Source organism: Gadus chalcogrammus, chromosome 16 (assembly GCF_026213295.1).
Source record: "Gadus chalcogrammus isolate NIFS_2021 chromosome 16, NIFS_Gcha_1.0, whole genome shotgun sequence".
In the NCBI taxonomy this organism is placed as follows: domain Eukaryota; kingdom Metazoa; phylum Chordata; class Actinopteri; order Gadiformes; family Gadidae; genus Gadus; species Gadus chalcogrammus.
This window is the reverse complement of record NC_079427.1, coordinates 19,805,818-19,824,467: the sequence shown is the minus strand read 5'-3', so window position 1 is coordinate 19,824,467 and position 18,650 is coordinate 19,805,818. Positions and strand designations below refer to the sequence as shown.

Below are 18,650 nucleotides of genomic sequence, written 5' to 3'. Positions count from 1 at the left end.
GTGGAAGAACCAGGAACATCGGAGAACCCAACGCGGTCGTTTCAGATTCATAATATCGGCTCACACAGCTTTTGGCCGTGATAATATATATTATATGATATAGATATCTATGTAGGCTATATAATATTTAGATATAGAGCTCCAGGACTCCTGTGTGTTCTAGAATATTTACAGAACACGGCTAAAGGCTGTGTGCGCCTCGCCATTGCAATACATCCACTGTAAACAGCGCATGGTACCGTGGCTGCAAGCTGCTCAGGGCCACACCCCCACCCTCCTCCTTTACCTGTCGCTCCTCCTCATTTACATTATAGCTGCAGACACCAAAACAGCGCATTTGGGGGAAGCTCAATGTGCGACTGGCTCGGAGTAGCTGTAACTCCTTCACCACGGCTGAATTTTGGGAACGTCTTTGAATACTGTGTTAGTTGCCCACTAATACCTATATTAAAGAATACATAAAATAGCATTTCATGGGACCTTTAATATAGGATACGTAACAATTTCACCAAATGCTGGGAGAACGTCTCGCCCCCTGTTGGTGCTATACTATTCCTCCATTCATTTAGATGAGCGAAAGAAAGCGTCTACTCCTCACGCTTTGGTCAGGCAATGCGTGACACTGAACACGTCTTGCGAGTTGGACCAACGTATCTATTTCACGCTTTGGCGTGATACCGGGTTGCACACACACATGCACACACACACACGCACACACACACGCACGCACACACGCATGCACACACGCACACACACTCGCACGCACGCACACGCACGCGCGCGCAACTACCGTCCAAAAACGCAACCCTCAAACTATCCCTTCAACAATTTCGACATTCCTGACTAGATCGTTAACATAGCCTACCTGAAAAGGGGGAGTGATGATCAAGTGAATGATACTGTGTTTCCTCAATTTATGAGGAAGACACCGCCATTTACCGAGGAGCAGGTACCTGGGCGGAGACAAAAGCGATCGATCTCAGATCAATTCTAATCTATCAGCCGATCACATATTAGCAATAACACATTAATAAACTAAACAATATTGGCTAATATAATCCACTTTTAGAATTGCAAACATTTTTAGACATTTGATCGATTATTACTATTTTACAGAATTGTTTTTTATTCAATCACTATGAATGATGACTCAATCTTTTTTAACATTCTCGCAGACCATGAAATTATTCCATGAAGTATTACTTTTCACGATATAGCCTAACTTTGCTTCGTAGGCAGACACTGAATCTGCCTTGTGTATGAAAAGTGCCATATAAATAAAGTTGCCTTGTCTTGCCTTCGTATTATGAAATGATAACTAATCAGGAGTTACTTATACTATTAGTGCATCTTTCAACTTGTCAAACAGGGCGCTGAAGAATTGTAACCACATACGCATTTCATTCATTTATTTGCATTTGATTTCCAAAAACTCTCTCAAAGTAAACACTATCATGATGCTGTCAGTCTGCAAACTGTTTTTGAGCAAGAGCAACACGCAATATATAAAAAACATTAACGTTACTGGATCGATTTCGGTATGATATAAAGGCTACATAGCCTATTGTAAATCAACACATTTATCGACCGCAGTTCTGTCTCTTAATAGTAATATAGAGACAGACCTGGGGTTTCTGGTAACTAAATAGTCAATAAATGCATTTATTTACAATGCATTTATTGAATGACAACGGAAGTTCAAAATAATGTATCGTCACAGGTTGGTTCAGTCTTCAGATAGTTCTCGGAAGTGCTTGGCGGGCTATTGGATCTGATTAGAAGCAGATTAATTAGATCCAGTGGCACGCCAAGCACTTCCGAGAACTATCTGTCTCCATGAACCACCACGTGACGACCGATTATTTTGAACTTCCGTTGTCGTCAACCTCTCTCTCTAAATAGTTCTGGTCAGACTATTGGGATTATTAGTTAATGGCTCCGGCTCTGGTCTGGAACAGAACCAGAGGTTTACCACCCCTGGGAGGTAAAACCTCCCAACTGCAAACTCAATGGGCGTGCCCTGGTATTAGCACTGCGCAAGCAGGAAGAAGGACCCAGTGCGTTCCTAGCTTTTATATACTATCTATGGTTCCTAGACTTGAGACTGCACGCAACATAAATATCTACGAAAAGGTAAGAAGACTATTTGCCTCAATAAATTGACTTTAAAAGTAACAAAAATGCAAAGCGACATATTCTGTAGTTGTCATTTCATTGCAATATCTTGGACACTTCCTTGGTTTACAACCTTTCTATATAATGACTATATTTGTATTATTCTTCATCTGCTGTTAGCTACTTTTATTCGCGTATGTCACAACATGATGAGAAGCGAAACTATTCCAGTCCAGTTACGTCACAGCCCAGCGTGGGCGTTTGTGTGCGTGTTCAATTTAGTTTGCAAGTGTTGGCTGGTGTTATTTTAAATTTTATTCAAACCTTCCTTTGCCTGTCATGACGTATTGACGATAATTAACCTAATCATTCAAATAACATTAAACAAATAATTGAAAAAAATAATAAAAGTGTGTGTGTGTGTGTGTGTGTGTGTGTGTGTGTGTGTGTGTGTGTGTGTGTGTGTGTGTGTGTGTGTGTGTGTGTGTGTCAGTGAATAATCTATCAATAATCAACTAGGGGTTTCCTTAAAGTAAAGCAGGCTTTTATAGTTTATCAGGCTAGGATCACTGGTTCCTTTCATTACTTTATTACTTCTCCATTATAACTGACACATACTCGTATGCACCCCTCGAATACAATATTAACTTCAGGTGATTTCCACAGGCATCATGGTGAACTGCTGTGGTCTACTTACTGCCACCAAGGAACCAGGTAAAGTTCCACTGAACACAATTGTTGGATTGTTTTCATGTGTTCTCAGTAAATGTGCCTGCAAACCTGCAGTGAAATTAAAGGCAAAGGCAACATATTCATACAGGAAGTGGTTTAGTCTGATTCTTCTGTCCTATTTATTTGGGGGGAAACCCCCATTCCCCTGCTCATTAGGGGGAATTTAGCTCATTGGCCCATGTGAGCGTATCACACGTGAGCAGAAGTGAATGTGCTGATGCTCCATCCATCCACCAAAATATAATGTGTCAGGCGGTATTTTTTGATGGTTAAATCCAAAAAAAATAGAATAACATTATCAACAAGAAAAAGGGTCAGTGCGTGGCTCTTCTAGATTATGTTTTGTACGGTACGGGCTGTGAGACTTTCTAGGCTCTGTGTTGAACAGTTCCTCTGAAGAGCGTCGATGTGGAGGTCACGGTGCGAGATCACGTGGCGACGGTCGCCGCCACCCTGCTGTATGAGAACAAAGAGCGGAGCCCCATCGAGGCCGTCTTCGTCTTCCCGTTGCCCGGCGATGCCGCCGTCTGCCATTTCAGCGCCAAGATCGGCCAGTCGGAGGTGGTCGCCGAAGTGCGGGAGAAGCAGAAGGTTAGGGAGGAACTCGCTAGACAGGTTTCACGGTTTCCCAAAGGACACATTTGTTTCTCTGTGTCAGCATTCATTTGAAGACTTCTTTGTCCTCGACTGTGAATAATAACACGTTTCCAACCACCCTAACCCATCCCCATTCCGGCAGGCTCGCGAGGAGTATGACGACGCGCTCACCAGGGGCCAGCAGGCCTTCCTATTGGAGGAGAGCGAGAAGAGCCCGGACGTGTTCTCCCTGAGCGTGGGCAGTCTGCCTCCAGGGAGAGCGCCTCCATCAGGCTGGAGTACGTCACTGAGCTCGCAGTCCAGGCTGACGACGGCCTGAGATTCTGCCTGCCTGCCGTGCTAAACCCACGCTATCAGCCTTTGGGTGAGGAGGAGCCATAACCATGGTTCAACCTGATTATTCCAAGTAGCATATGAGTAATCAACATGATTACTCAGCATCTCATGATTATTCAGCATTTATGATTATTCAAGATGTTTTCTCAACATACGTGATTGTTCAACATTATTAGTCAACATGGCCTTTCAACATCCCATATGATCATTCAACATGGTAATTCAACATCTCATATGATTTTTCAATATGGTTATTCAACATATCATATGATTGTTCAACAGGCAGTGATGGCGGTGCTGGGACCATCAGCTTCGGCCCTGGCACCTCTGTACCAGCCAGTCTGGTGCCCTACAGTCTGTCTCTCTGTGCCAGTGTCTGTTCTCCACGGCCCATCACTAAAGTAGAATCCAACTGCTCCCTGGACCCGGTGCAGTACCTCAACCAACAGCAGACCCAGGCCGCAGTATGTGTCTTTGTGCCTAGTATCTCAGTATCTCCACACACCTGTAGTCCACAGTGTGTGGAGCATTTAGAAGAACTGTTGTAACTGTGTACTCTCTGCTGTTGTCAGGTAAAGCTGGCTGCGGGGCATAAGTTTGACCGGGATGTAGAGCTGCTGTTGTATTACAAAGACTCCCACCTGCCTACGGCTGTGGTGGAGGCGGGCTGTGCGTCTGCTAAGCCTGGTGTGCAATAAAACCTCTTCAATGTCATCAAACACTGCCATTCAACAGTTGTCCCGAAGCAGGATCTGACATGAGTTCTGGTGTCCTGCCCCGCAGGTTCTCTGATGGGCGACCCGGTGGTCATGGTCAGCCTCTACCCCGAGTTCCCGCCGGCGGTGATGTCATTAATGACCAAGTCTGGGGAGTTCCTGTTTGTGATCGATCGTTCTGGAAGCATGAGTTCGCCCATGAGTAATGCAGATAGCAGTCAGATTCGCATTGATAGTGCCAAGGCATGTAGCAGCTGTTCTCTATTCAGGGTTGAATTCCCTTTTGACATATTTTGTTAGATGATGGCTTTTCAGCACCTAATCATTGGTATGCTGTTACCAAACTTTAGGAAACACTGCTTCTCCTGTTGAAGAGCCTTCCGATTGGCTGCTATTTCAACATCTACAGCTTTGGTTCCAGTTATACCCACATCTTCCCGTAAGCCATGTTTGCCATCAAGTCAGTCATTTACATCAATTGTTTTGATCATTTTGCTTATGTGTGTGTGTCTGTGTCTATGTGTGCAGGCAGAGTGTAGTTTACAGCCAGCAGACAATGGATGAAGCTCTGAAGGTGATTGAGGACCTGCGGGCCGACATGGGAGGAACAGAAATTCTTGAACCACTTAAGCATATCTTCAAGCAACCCTGCATCCCCAGTCAGCCAAGACAAGTATGACTGACCACACACACACAACACACACACCACACACACACCACACACACACACACACACACACACACACACACACACACACACACACACACACACACACACAATTACTTACTTACTTACTTACTTACTTACTTACTTACTTACTTACTTACTTACTTACTTACTTACTTACTTACTTACTTACTTAGTGTATACACCGTGTGTTTATGTTTTTAACTATATGTTACTTACTTACTTAGTGTATACACCGTGTGTTTATGTTTTTAACTATATGTCAATAATATAAATTCTGAATAATGTGGTTTATTATTTTGCATATTACCATCACCAGCTGTGTGCGGATACAAATCCAGCTGGTGTTGGTTATTGATTTAAAACGAATTCAAGGCACAGTGGGCCGCCAGTACATATAGCAGCGGTTATATGTGAACTCTCTGACCCATGGCCATTCTAGGTTCTCACTCTCCCTGGTTTAAACCTGCTGCACCTCTAGCTGATTGTATTAGGTTTAAACCAGCTGCACCTCTAGCTGAATGTATTAGGTTTAAACCTGCTGCACCTCTAGCTAAATGTATTACAGTAGAGTTATGCTTGATGGATGAGCCATTCATGCCCTTCTGTAGAACTATGTTGGGCAGGACTAATCTCATGTTGTCTTTTCTCCGTAGCTGTTTGTCTTTACTGACGGCGAGGTGTCTAACACCAAGGCAGTGATAGATGTGGTGAAGAGGAATTCTGGTTCTCACAGGTTGGGCGTGCAGTGCACAAGGGTCACATTAGTTGATTTTGTGTGTGTGTGTGTGTCTGTGTTGGTCAGTATAATCTGTAAAATGAAAACATTGCTAAACCTCAATTATTTACACAATGCTTGAAATAATTATGTTTGTGGTTTTAGTCTTGGTTTGAGTATGTGTACACATCCGTGCGTGACAGCTCTCTATACATCCATAGTCCGCCTGACCGCCGTCATCCCTTATCATCCAGTTATTCTTTATTATCAAGGACTCATGAAAAAAACATATCATATAGTGTAAGCAAATTTAAATAAAATGCTTGATCAAATGAAGGTTGAAGGTTGACTTCAAAGTAAATTTACTCTTGTCTGTCTGCATTGGGCTTAGCTGATAGATTAAATAGGTATTAGTAGCAAAGCTTCAGTTCCCTTTAACACGTGTCTTGATATATTGTCCCTCAGGTGTTTCTCTTTTGGTATTGGCGGGGGAGCCAGTACGGCCCTCATCAACGGGTTGGCCAAAGAAGGACGGGGCCACGCCCAGTTCATCGTCGGTGCTGACAGAATGCAGTCCAAAGTAAGACAAGGACCCAGGTGCAGATAGAGACAACGGAAGGGAGTCAAAATAAATACTTTTTTCTCTGTATGAAGCTGCTGGGCTTAACTGTGATACTACAATCTCCTCCTTCTCACCGCCCACAAGGTGATGCAGTCACTGCGCTTTGCTCTGCAACCGGCTGTGGTGGACATCTCTGTCACATGGGATGTACCTGCCGGTGTGTCAGTCACTACACTTACTCCGCCCATCACAAACCTCTTCCAGGGTCAGAGGTCATTGATCTATGCCCAGCTCACTGGAGAGGTATAATGTGTGTCAAAGAATAAATTCACCTACATACTAACATGTTTTGTTAATGTATCTATATATTAAGTATTTTGTGCTCCCGCAGAGCTCTGGGGATGCAGAGGGCTGTGTGACAGTGAAATATAGCCTGGCAGAACATCCTACTCAGAATCAGCTGAATTTCAGCCTCAAGCCGACAGAGGACACAGGGTAAGCCAACGGTCCCTCATTGGCTCAAAAGAATGACCAAGGAGTGTCTCTAACTATATCATCACTATAGCAATACGTGGGGCAAACATGGCTTCTCTCTCTCTCTCTCTCTCTCTCTCTCGCTCTTTACAGGTTGACTGCCCACCGACTGGGGGCTCGGACCCTGATTCGCTCTCTGGAGGTGGAGGCAAACGAACCCGGTGACCTTAGCGACCAAGTCAAGGCAAAGGAAAAGGTGGTCGAAGTCAGTGTCCAATCAGGAGTGAGCAGCTCCCTTACCGCCTTCATCGCCGTGAACAAGGGCAACGGGGAGGCTTTACAAGGGCCTCTTCTGCGCAGAAATGTGCCGGCACCGAGTACGTCTATCCATACATCTGCCTGTCTCCCCGCTCGCTCTGTCTTTCTTTCACTATGGTGGCACTCTAACCTCTGTACTGCATTCACAAGAGGAACAGATAACGCAAGCATTATAATGGATAGGAGTATGATCCTAGAAGCTAGCAAGATGCAGGCCATCTTTAAAGGGACACTGTGTAGAAATTACTCCCATCTAGTGGTACAATTGTATATTGCATTCAAACTAAAAGTGCTCGCTTGTTCAAAAACTACGGTGGGCAGTATGTGCCAAGAAGCTGTGTCATGACATCCAATACTACCTCATCGAGTCATTCGAGTGATGATGAGGTTCGTTATTTCAAACAAATTTCAAACTGCATTGAATCATTAGTGTAAGCTAATGATGTATGAGTAATTACTCCTCGAGCAAGATAGTGAAATATTTCAGTCATCATTCACGCTGGCTCAGAGAGAAAACGCGTTTGCATTTCCTGTACCACGTAGTGCTTTTTGTCCCTCTCGGCCGTTCATAGACCGGAAGAACATGGAAGCCTCCATGAAGCTTACCCGTCCTATGTAACTACATATTAATTCTTCGCTCAGGAGGATAAGAGAGATTTTTGGCAGAGATCATTTTACACCAATGAGTACTTATTTATGAATGAATACGTTGATTTGAGGTAATAAATGACTTAAAATATTACACAGTGTCCCTTTAAAGCGTTTAACCTCCTCATCCCAAAATGGCCCGTATCTGGGTAATGCCCCTTCCCACAATTGCAAAGACGTTTTAAGGGCATTTTAACACATGAGAAAGCAGTCCTGGTAAACCCGGATTTACTCCAAGAAGGATTAGAATCTCAAATTTTAGGCTATCATGACAGATGATAGCTACACTAATTATAATTTAATTATTATGATTTAATTTTAGTTAATAAGAACAAGATAGATACAAAAGTAGTTATGTATTTCATAAATGTGTACATTTACAGAATTAACATTATTATAACAATATTTGATCTAAACAAACAGAAATCACAAATATCAAAAAGGAAGCTGAGACTCCACTGAACAGTTTAAAGCCAATCTCGCCAATCTATAGGCAAAAAACAATCAAGAACAATCTTAACTTATTTTACAACCAACAATTATGCCTTACCTTTTGTTTTGTTTGATTGAATTAGACCACCATGAACGGATAGTCTCTGGGCACCATGACAACTAAACATGAGCTGCGTTCCAAATATTTTATTTTATTTTTACTTGCAAGGTACTTTTGCACATAGTATGCATGCAATTGGGACATACTACTTGTGATATCTAATAATAAAAAATGTTGTTCTGTGGCCTTACAGTATTGTAGAGCTACCAAATGATAATGCACTAGGTGGTATTCAATCTAAAACATAACGTTTTAGAGGTTTTAGAGAGGGGAGAGAGGGTGGTTTTTCATAACCAGAGACCAGAGGAGTAGAGAGCATTTGGCTCATCCAGCTCTGGGTCACATCGAAGTGGATCGACAATGGCATCTGAATAACTTTGTCTCCTTCCACAACAGACTAACCCAATTCCTCTTTCCTCTCACAAGGGATGAAGATGGGCTGGATGTCGGCGCAAATGGCGCAACAGGGGCAAATGCAAATGCAAATGCCAATGGCAATGGCAATGCCAATTTCAAGATGTGGTTCGCCCATGCCTCTTTTTGCAAACCGTAAGTAAACAATCCAACTTGCCATAACATAAAACGTAAAAATTAATATTAATTTAGAAGGTATGGATACATTTAGATTGATATCTAAAGTATGATGGCATGCAAGCTCAAATCTGGGTGAACGGGGTACTTCACTTTGTTTCGCTTCCTATTTGTTCTCGGCCATTGGTAGTAATCAGTAAAAAATAAAGTAATCTATAAAGCCCTCCAATGCACACCTTGAAGAAAGTCTTTTAGGGAGAATTTAACTTGCATTTTATATTCCAACCCCCACATTTTAAGTAATTCTGTCGAATCATCCATATAAGAAATTTTTGTTTGTATCAGTTAATTTTGTCTTGCTTTGTATTCCTCAAATAAATTTTGTATTGTGTACTTTAAATGACAATGCGCTTGTCTTGGTTCGATGAGGCAACATCGATACGTACCTGATTGGTACGTATCAGACAGACAGAACACACTCAATGATATACCCGATGATGAATTCTGTTTGACATTCATCATTCCCCCTCTTTGCTTCCTAATCTCAATAGCTCACTGAAGGCTGATTTATTTCAGAATAGTCCTTTTTACACATTGGACAATGATTCACAAATATTTTCCAGAGTGCCACACGATGTCCTTGTTATAAGGAAAATAATTGTGTTTTAAAGGAGCCATATTATGGTGTTTTCCCAACAAGTAAACATAGTATATGAGTTTCAGAAAACAAGTTATTAAAGCTGTTTAATGGAAATAGCTTTTAGGAAAAAAAATCTCGCCTACCGCTGTTCCCCTCTGTTTCAGTCCCTTCAGAATGCACTGTTTCAGGTGCATGTAGCTTTAATACAAATTAGCTGCTGCCCATTGACCAATGAGCTGTCAGAGGGAACCACAGCATTGAGGAGAAGTGATTGTTGCCGTTTGCGGAGTCCCGAAGCTCTATATCTATATAATATAATATAACATAATGTTAATAATAATATTATATAATATCTAGGTATTTATATAATGTTATATCTAATATCACGGCCAAAAGCTATGTACGCCTCAGATGATATTATGAATCATAAAGACTGCGTCCGACGTCTCTGGTACTTCCACAACAACAACAACAAGACTCGTAGGGGGGGTTATCTCGGCCATGGTTGAGAAAAATTGCGCGACATGGAGGAGAGAGGGATTGTACTCCCGGAGCTGAGCTGCCGGACTGCCGCCAAGCTCCCCCTGCCGGAGATGGGGGGGGGGGGGGGGGGCGGGGGGATCTTGGTGAAGGTCCCCACCAATTTCTTTCAAAGAAATCTGTCCTATCTCAGAAAGCCAATTTGTTTAACAAGCAAATATTGTCAGGCTAAAATCCCCACGGTTATCTTCTATTTATCCTGACTCCCCTTTTTAATTAGACTTATATAGTTAAAGGAACAAACTAAAAATAACAAATCAAGCCGTTGAGTACTCATTACTGTGCATCTCATCAAGAACGCAGTTATTGTATTTTTATAGGCATATATTCCTACAATTTGTGAGACAACTTCTCGCTCCAAACAGCAAGTATGGCTGACATCACCGCTGCCCGTCTTGGAGGCGGTTTGTGCTCCCAGGATGGTCCATCTCTGCTGTGACTCGGCAAAACTTGTGTGTTCAAACTGAAAACGCTTGTCAGTTGGCATGGTTTAACTTGGTTAAGGGTGGAAAAGGAAAACTGTTTACTTTTTGACTAAAGTATATATTAAGTATCACTAAGCATCTTAGGGCCCGTGCCCATATTGCATCCGCTTGGCTACTAGGTTAACATCTTAATGCTAACCTCTTATTATACATCCATGAGTGATAACCAGCTGACCTAAACTGCGTTTGGGTGGAAGGGACAACAGAAGCACTTTTCGGAAAACATCAGAGATATTATTATCTATAACCATTCCTCAATTAAAAATCAGCGGTATATTCCATTTTTTTATATTTCTTTTATAGGTGTACCGATGTCCAGTAAAGGTCTGTTTTGTAAGAGGAAAAAGTTCACGCAGGTACATTTTCTTCGAATATATATTTGGCAGGTTAGCGTTTCACTTATCATTTTGTATTGATTTTGTTGTTGTTGATGACTAGTGCTCAGCCAACCAAGAAAAGCTGAGCTATGCATCGCTTTACAGACAACAGTTACATTACCATTTGCTCTACTGATACTGCCAGAGATGCAAAATCCTACAGATTTCACTTGAAGTTGATCAACAATCTAATCGTCGAGAACCATCCACATAAATAAATCAACAGAAAATAATAAATGAGCAAAAAAAACATCTGGGCAACTAGGAAAACGCACAAAAGGCAAAGTGCATTATTGGTTTATTCAGAAAATGTATGAATTGTACTTTCTTTTTACTTAAGGTTCAAATATCATGGCGTACAGTCTTTCTGCGGGAATGGTAGAAATGGATTCCGCTGATTATGAGGATCCACAAGATCTGGCTATCCCGGCTCCAAGGGACCCCATGCTACAGCTGATCTCCCTCCAGAGGGCCTCTGGCTCCTGGCTACTGGAGTCCGCTCTGGCTGCCGTATTTCGAAGGACCCTCAAGGATGTGGAGAGTGCAACGCCTGTGTCGGTGTGTTGTTTTCTCATATGGTTTGGGACATAAAACATCTGTTGGATTGACTAGATTTTGGTTTGTCTTTCATCAAAAGAGAAAGAATAAAAGAAGAAGAATCAGTAAAGAGTTCATGTAAATTAGGAGATCATTTTAGATCTATCTCCTCTCCTGTCTTCTCTCCTCATCATGCATCGTTGTGTTCTTTTTAGGTGAGCCCAGAAGTGTGGGCTACAGTTCTGGCTGTGATCTGGCTCCATGGCTTCAACAATGATGCTCAGGAGGAGTGGGAGTTTCTGGCAATGAAGGCCGTGTCATGGCTGCATGGGGAAAAAGGTCAAAGGAAATGCTAGTTTTCAGATTCTTTTTTTCTCACATGGATTTCATTGGAACACTTGAAGTAATTCTACCTGATGGTTTGTCTGTTTCCCTGTTCAGTGCCCGGCATGACAGAGTGCGTAGAAGCAGGGAATGTCCTGCTGGGATGCCAGGTGCAGGAGTCTTCCATGGGAATGTGAGTGGTTCAGGGTGTCAGCAGGGCAGTGTGCCTGTTCTGTGGTTCACCGTCAGCTGGGGGATAGTACACTTTTCAGGTCCTTCCCAGAGCTGTTGCTTGTCCTAATGGCCTTTGATTATTTGTGCCTTTGTGATTGTCTGCACTGGAGGTATTCTTCCAGGATAAGCCATGTAACCCAATCCACAATGCGTGCTTTAAAGATAATAATATTAAATTACATTATTCATTTTATCTTACATTTTCCAACGGCTACATGTAGCAGCCTACCTGTGTTTGGCAGGCTACCAAACCTGTGTTTTTTGCCCGAGTTATTTGTAATTTGGTGCCTGAAACAAATGCTAACAAAATGTGCTGTAATTGGTATCAACTGTTATTTTTATTTTATATTTTGCTTTAATACAAGACAAATGGCTTCCGTCCTCATTTGTTTTCATTACAAATAGTCATGGTGATATAATAAACTCTACCATAAAAGTGTGTGTGTTACCATAAAAGTAAGACTATCATTTTAGAATATGAGTGTTTTTTCTATTGTAGTGAACATAGGAACCCTATTGTAATCATTAGTATTAGTACTTTCCTGACTTTTTGGCTCCAAAAGTTATAAAAAAAAAAAGGCAGACTTGTAGAACTCGTAAAATTAGTAAGAAAAGATGGGCCACAGTAACACATAGTTGGCGCTATAACAAGGCCTTGAAGTTCAGCACTTCAACAGGCTGCCATAACCACTATGACCACACAACTTGACCACAACTTGACCACACAACTTGACCAAACACCCACACTCAAAAAAGATTTGGTGCCGAAACTGGTAAAAGCTGCAAACTCGGCACAAATGTACCATGTGACTGGGACGATATAAGGTGATGCATTCATAGCAATAAGGCCAAAGACGACAGAGCTTTACAGTTTAAAGTGAACTATATGCATGTCACTGATGTTTAAACCCCTCAAAAACACAGGAAGAGAACACTCTCAGACCAAACACCAAGTTGCAACACTAACTTCATACCAAAATGGGGAGCTCTACTCCAGGTCACCAGAGGAACTTACTCGCCAATCAACTCGACAGCTATGTTATATCACGTTCAGTGTTTTTCTGTGACCTGACCTGTGTGCTGTCATAAGATCTGCCTTTTACATTTTTGTTGTTAATGTTTTTGTTTTTCTGGGGCTCATTTTTTTTTATCATCACGGACATACATGTTGCACACAAAACAAGCGGGTTACATGATGTGTATATAGGCAAATTCGCAGTGGTTTAGGCCAATCGGAAAACAGATTGAAATAACTGGGTTTCACAACAGATCTGCCCTACAGTCTCCCATCTCTCGCACCATTACCAGAGCCTTAGAGCGAGTATATAACAACAGCTGTGGCTCCACAATATGACGAAACAGCTGGGGTCATTGGTAATCCTCCCGAATCGCTGTACAGTTTTATTTTAAACAGGCTATATTTGGATAAAGCAGCCACATATATTTCTGGAATACTCACCATAGAATACAAAACAACTGACCCCTTCACTGGCGAAGTGTTTGTTATTTGAGAATCAGGCATATGCATGATACATTTCAAAACAAGCAAGCACGAATGCAACCAGGTACAATCTAGTCTATGTTGTCAGAGTTCAAATGGCAATAGGCTTTCAAGTCCCCCATACAAATATTATATCTACAGAGGAAGGTGCCTGCTCGGTTAATTTAATGGTTTGTTACATTGACGGTCAAATTTACATTATTTGACTGCTGGAACAGATTTGGCTGCAAATCATGCATTATGTACAAGAATGTTGATTATGTGCAGATGTTTTTCCTAAAACGTCTGCATCTGTAAGGTAGGCCACGTTTTTTTTTTTACCTTTATTAAATCAGTGATTGCGCGATTGAATCTCATATTCACGAAATGGAGCTGGGTCGAATTACGGACACTACCTGGGTTTTCGGCGGAGCTAACAGTATGAAGATTAGGCCTACCTATCACGATGATCGTTACCAATTTATCAGGATTATAGACCAAATTATCAGTATTATTGCTTTATTGTTAGAATCTGCTGAATTTTTTTATACGGTAGGCTACTGAAACACACAATGAAATCAGTGCGTGTTACACTGTTTTATATTGAAAACCACAAAAAGCAGCACTAGGCCCTTGTCTTCATAAAATTTAATTAATGCAGTACATTTTTTAATTATGTAAACATGAAACGTGTATTAACCTCTTCATTAGGGCCTTTTCTGATAATATTTGTAAATAAATATATCTCCACAACTATAAGGGCTAAAGGTAAAATTGCTACCACAAGCAAGCTATAACACCTGTGAGATTGTTGTGCAAGTGAAATAATAAATGTGGATACTACTTGGTTAGAGTGAAAAAAGAGCACTGCATAAGTGAAAGATTTAATTTCTGCCTGAAATAAATGTCATGTTTTAGATTTAATTCCACCTAAAGCATTATCCAGCCCTACTATACTATAGGGCCATAGGGCTAGAGCAAAGAAAGAGAGGTTTTAGGAGAGGTAGGTTTAGGCCAAATCTTCAAATAAATCAATAAATCCAATGCCAATTGACAACATCAACACGATGAAACACCAACCGTTAGATATTTTGAGTATGCAATGTACATTTTGACTACAGGCCAGACAATCGCAATTGCACCATAGAGCCACCAGATGGCGACGAATAACCTTTATTCTAATTGAAGGACACTATTTTCTCTGAAACCCCTCTCTGAAAAGACGTTTAGTTGCAAAATGTATACACTGGATTATCTGTTTATGGTGTTTTATAAGATCATACACCACTTAGATGCCTAAAACAACAAAGGTAAGACATAATCTTTGGTTGCATCAAGAAAAAGTGAAGTTTGCTCTTGATAGGTTTTTGCCTCAAGTTCGTCTTTTTATTCACAAAGTGATACAATTTGGACTGATGGAATTATTATTTGTGTTACATTGAATTGTCTTTCGTGTAGCTAACGATTTTGTATGTTGGACTAAAGGTACGGCCACACCAACCGCGTTGCTCGCGTTAGGGGCGTTGAAAATCAGCATTTTTGCATAGGGAACCATTGGTCTAGGCGCGGTACACGCGTTGAAGCGTTGCGTTGGGGGCGTTAAGGTACGGCCACACCAACCGCGTTGCTCGCGTTAAGGCGGCTGCATGCTTCAGCGTTGGTGTTACGTTGTTGCGCAAAATTTACTCAAAGCAATTCATGCTCCCTTTTAGGTTGCGCGTGTTGCGCGTGTTGCCAAGCAATTTACCGCCAGAACAGTAGGTGGAGTAATATGTGGAGGAAAGTTTTTCGTTGAAGACGACCTCGAGAATGACGTCTTTGTCTGTGGGAGTCGTTGGTTTGTTTATGTGCCAGATCGTGTTCTCCCCATACACAGTGAATGATGGCAACAGACAGAGGAACAGGGGTGATAAAGTTGTTGATCATTGGGGTTGTATAAATGTGCATATCTCTCTACATTTTAAAACGACATAATGTGTTGGCAGCAAAGTTAACTTCACTTCAGGTTAATGCTTTTGTATATGAGCCTGCCGGGTGATACTCCAGACAGGAAGTAGTAACCAGACCAGCAAACCAATCACAGCCTTGCAGGCTGGGCGGCTCGCGTAAAAGCTTACGTAAAAAATGACGCAAGTCTAGAAAAATCGCCCGACGCACGCAAGACGTGAGAAGTCGCGCAAGGGGGGCGCAAGGGCGCGCAAGGGCCTCTTGCGCTTGCGCTTACGCTTACGTAACCGAGCATAAACCAGCCTTTAGGGGCGTTGAAAATCGGCATTTTTGCATAGGGAACCATTGGTCTAGGCGCGGTACACGCGTTGAAGCGTTGAAGCGTTGCGTTGGGGGCGTTAAGGCCGATTTATGCTCACTTCCTGCTTGTTGCGATACAAGATGACCCGCTTTCCCGCTTTCCAGTATCGTCAGAGCCCGAGTCGCGTCACAGTGCTTAAATTTGCAGACGCGATCTGATTGGATGACGGATCCGTCGCTGCCGAAAAAGTTGAACATATTTCAACTTCTTGACTGAGGCGAAGGCTCCAACGGAACGTACGGATCCACAATGCATTGCGCGTCCGTCCCCATTAAAGTCGATGGGGATCACGCAACGGACGCATGTAGTGGGCACGGGGCGTTACGCCCCGTGCCCACTAGCTCCTTCAGTCATCAGCTTGTTGCGATGCAAGATGACCCGCTTTCCCGCTTTCCAGTATCGTCAGAGGCCGAGTCGCGTCACAGTGCTTAAATTTGCAGACGCGATCTGATTGGATGACGGATCCGTCGTTGCCGAAAAAGTTGAACATTTTTCAACTTCTTGACTGAGCCGAAGGCTCCAACGGGACGGACGGATCCACAATGCATTGCACATCCGTCCCCATTAAAGTCAATGGGGATCACGCAACGGACGGAGGTAGTGGGCACGGGGCGTTAGGCGCGGCAGTTGCACGTAATTACGCACGTAAACGCAGTAACGCGCCCAACGCACCAACGCCCGGAGTTCAGAAAATTGAACTTTCAATGCTCCAACGCGTGACGCTTAGCCGCGGTAGCCAATCAGCGTGGAGCTTGACCCGACGTCACTAGCAGAGAGTAGTGAGCTTGCACAGAAGCATACGGCCGACATCTTTCTTTATTCTGGGTGGAAATAGTAACGTAGTTACGCCATTAAATGCGTTAATGGAAACATTTCTAGCGAGAAATGTGCATTTTACTTTCATAATGTTCGCTCGGTGAATGCAAAGGATGTTTGGTTTGATAGTTATGACGAAGAGGGAACGCTCCGTTCACTTGTAGTCTACAGCATTGAGAAGAGCCGTGTAATAAGTAAGGGATAATGTATAGAATGCCGGTCATTATCGGGAAAATATGCCCCGACAGGGGAACAGGACACCCGACGCGCAGCGAGGGCAATTGCTTACCACTGAAGGGGCTTAAATACACTTATTACACGGCTACTTGCCAAAACGAAAAAATGACCTCACATGGTGTGGCTTGTTACAATTTATTTGTTACCAGCATTCGTAGTGTTGATCAGCAGAGAAATAGTCCGCCAAAGACGTTGACGTCGCTTAGCAACCGAAGACGCTGGGGTTGAAAAGTTACCGGACCTCTTGAGGAGTGATACCAAAGACGTCATTATAGGCAAAAAGTCCTTTGTTTCCCTTGACAGCGGTCAATTTATATCTAGCATTCACTGCGAAGTTGCGAAGAGCCCATGCAAGTGAACGGAGCGTTCCACGGCATTGAGAAGACAATCCATAATAATTAAACTTGATTATTATTATTTTTTATTTTTTTTAAAGTGGTGGGTACAAAATGATTCATGATGAAATCTGGAGGGGAAGCGTCCCTGGCGTCCCCGGCGTAATCGACACCTATGAATTTGGCCAAGTAAATATCAAGAAATAGGTTGCATTTCGTCTTCGACTCGCTGACAAAGTCTGTGACGGGACTGATCACTAAAGAGTAGAGGTGGCTCGGTCGCGAACAAATCAGTTTGTATGTATGAATCTTTAGGACAAACGAACCAAACTGGTTCCTCTCTCTTGTTCGTCTCCTTCGTCTCCTTCGTTCTCAGACTCGACTCCTCCCAGACCCATTAGTCGCTGACTTGCTGACAGTTTGTTCACTCACTGTGTGAGTGGTGAAGAGGGACCGACTGAGAGATGTCACGACTCACGAGAGCCAGCCAATCGTATGCTGTTCTAGGACTGAGTCTAGGACTCCCTCATTGAATCTTTGCCAATGAGAGACAGATATCAACCCGTTTCTTTGGGAAAACAAAACAAATGGGCTTAGTGAGCGACCTATTATTCACTTTGGCCATCTGTTGCATGGACGTGTTTATATTTATAATTCGAAATTCGTCCTAGCCTTTATACCACAGATACTCTAGGGCAGTGGTTCTCAACCTTTTTTTGAGCAAACGCCCCCCTTACCTTACCCTGATCCTATGGCGCCCCCTAGCGATCGCCGATAGATTATAATAATTTTATAATAATAATTATTTATAATAATTTATCACATCGCGGTTTATTTTTAATTTTTTTTCTTAAAAACGATAACGATGGTCTTCCCCTTGGACCAGCATGAGCCTCTGCTGATTTAAGTTTCGATACGTCGGTGCCGACGGCGCTGTCATGATGACACACGCTGATGACACACAGCTCGTAGCTGTGTTCGAAATCGTTCTGTATCACGGATATAGTGCACTATATATGGTGTTCGCCATTTTGTGGTGTTGTTCGAATTCACACTGGTTAATTTCATGCACTATATAGTGCACTTAAAATACCCAAAATTTGAGTGTACATATGATGTTCCCTACGTGTTACTCCCGTATACCACAATGCAATGCGGTCGTGTTTTTCCGGAGGAGAAGAAGCAGAATAACCACGAAAACTAATACATTTAATGATGATAGAAAATCTAACATTCAAAATTAATAAGAAAAACCTTGTTCAAGGAAATGTAATATTCAACATCAATACAACCTCCAGGTTTCCTCAAGAGTGCCCGGTTTGTTTACATGATGTGGGCGCATCTATCTG

General features: G+C 42.5%; 1 protein-coding gene across 1 annotated transcript; it reads left to right on the top strand.

Annotated features, from left to right (window-relative positions):
• Positions 1-2,000: 2,000 nt before the first annotated feature.
• LOC130406197 (von Willebrand factor A domain-containing protein 5A-like) lies at positions 2,001-12,713 on the top strand. The gene is given in 19 exon segments (XM_056611639.1): positions 2,001-2,133; positions 2,782-2,829; positions 3,236-3,438; positions 3,587-3,695; positions 3,698-3,808; positions 4,063-4,244; positions 4,353-4,467; positions 4,564-4,739; positions 4,847-4,935; positions 5,025-5,169; positions 5,841-5,920; positions 6,368-6,482; positions 6,609-6,767; positions 6,856-6,959; positions 7,092-7,315; positions 8,884-9,006; positions 11,371-11,588; positions 11,783-11,906; positions 12,009-12,713. Coding segments are annotated over 18 exon segments (2,400 nt in total). The 5' UTR covers positions 2,001-2,133; positions 2,782-2,786; the 3' UTR covers positions 12,089-12,713.
• The last annotated feature ends 5,937 nt before the right edge of the window (positions 12,714-18,650 follow it).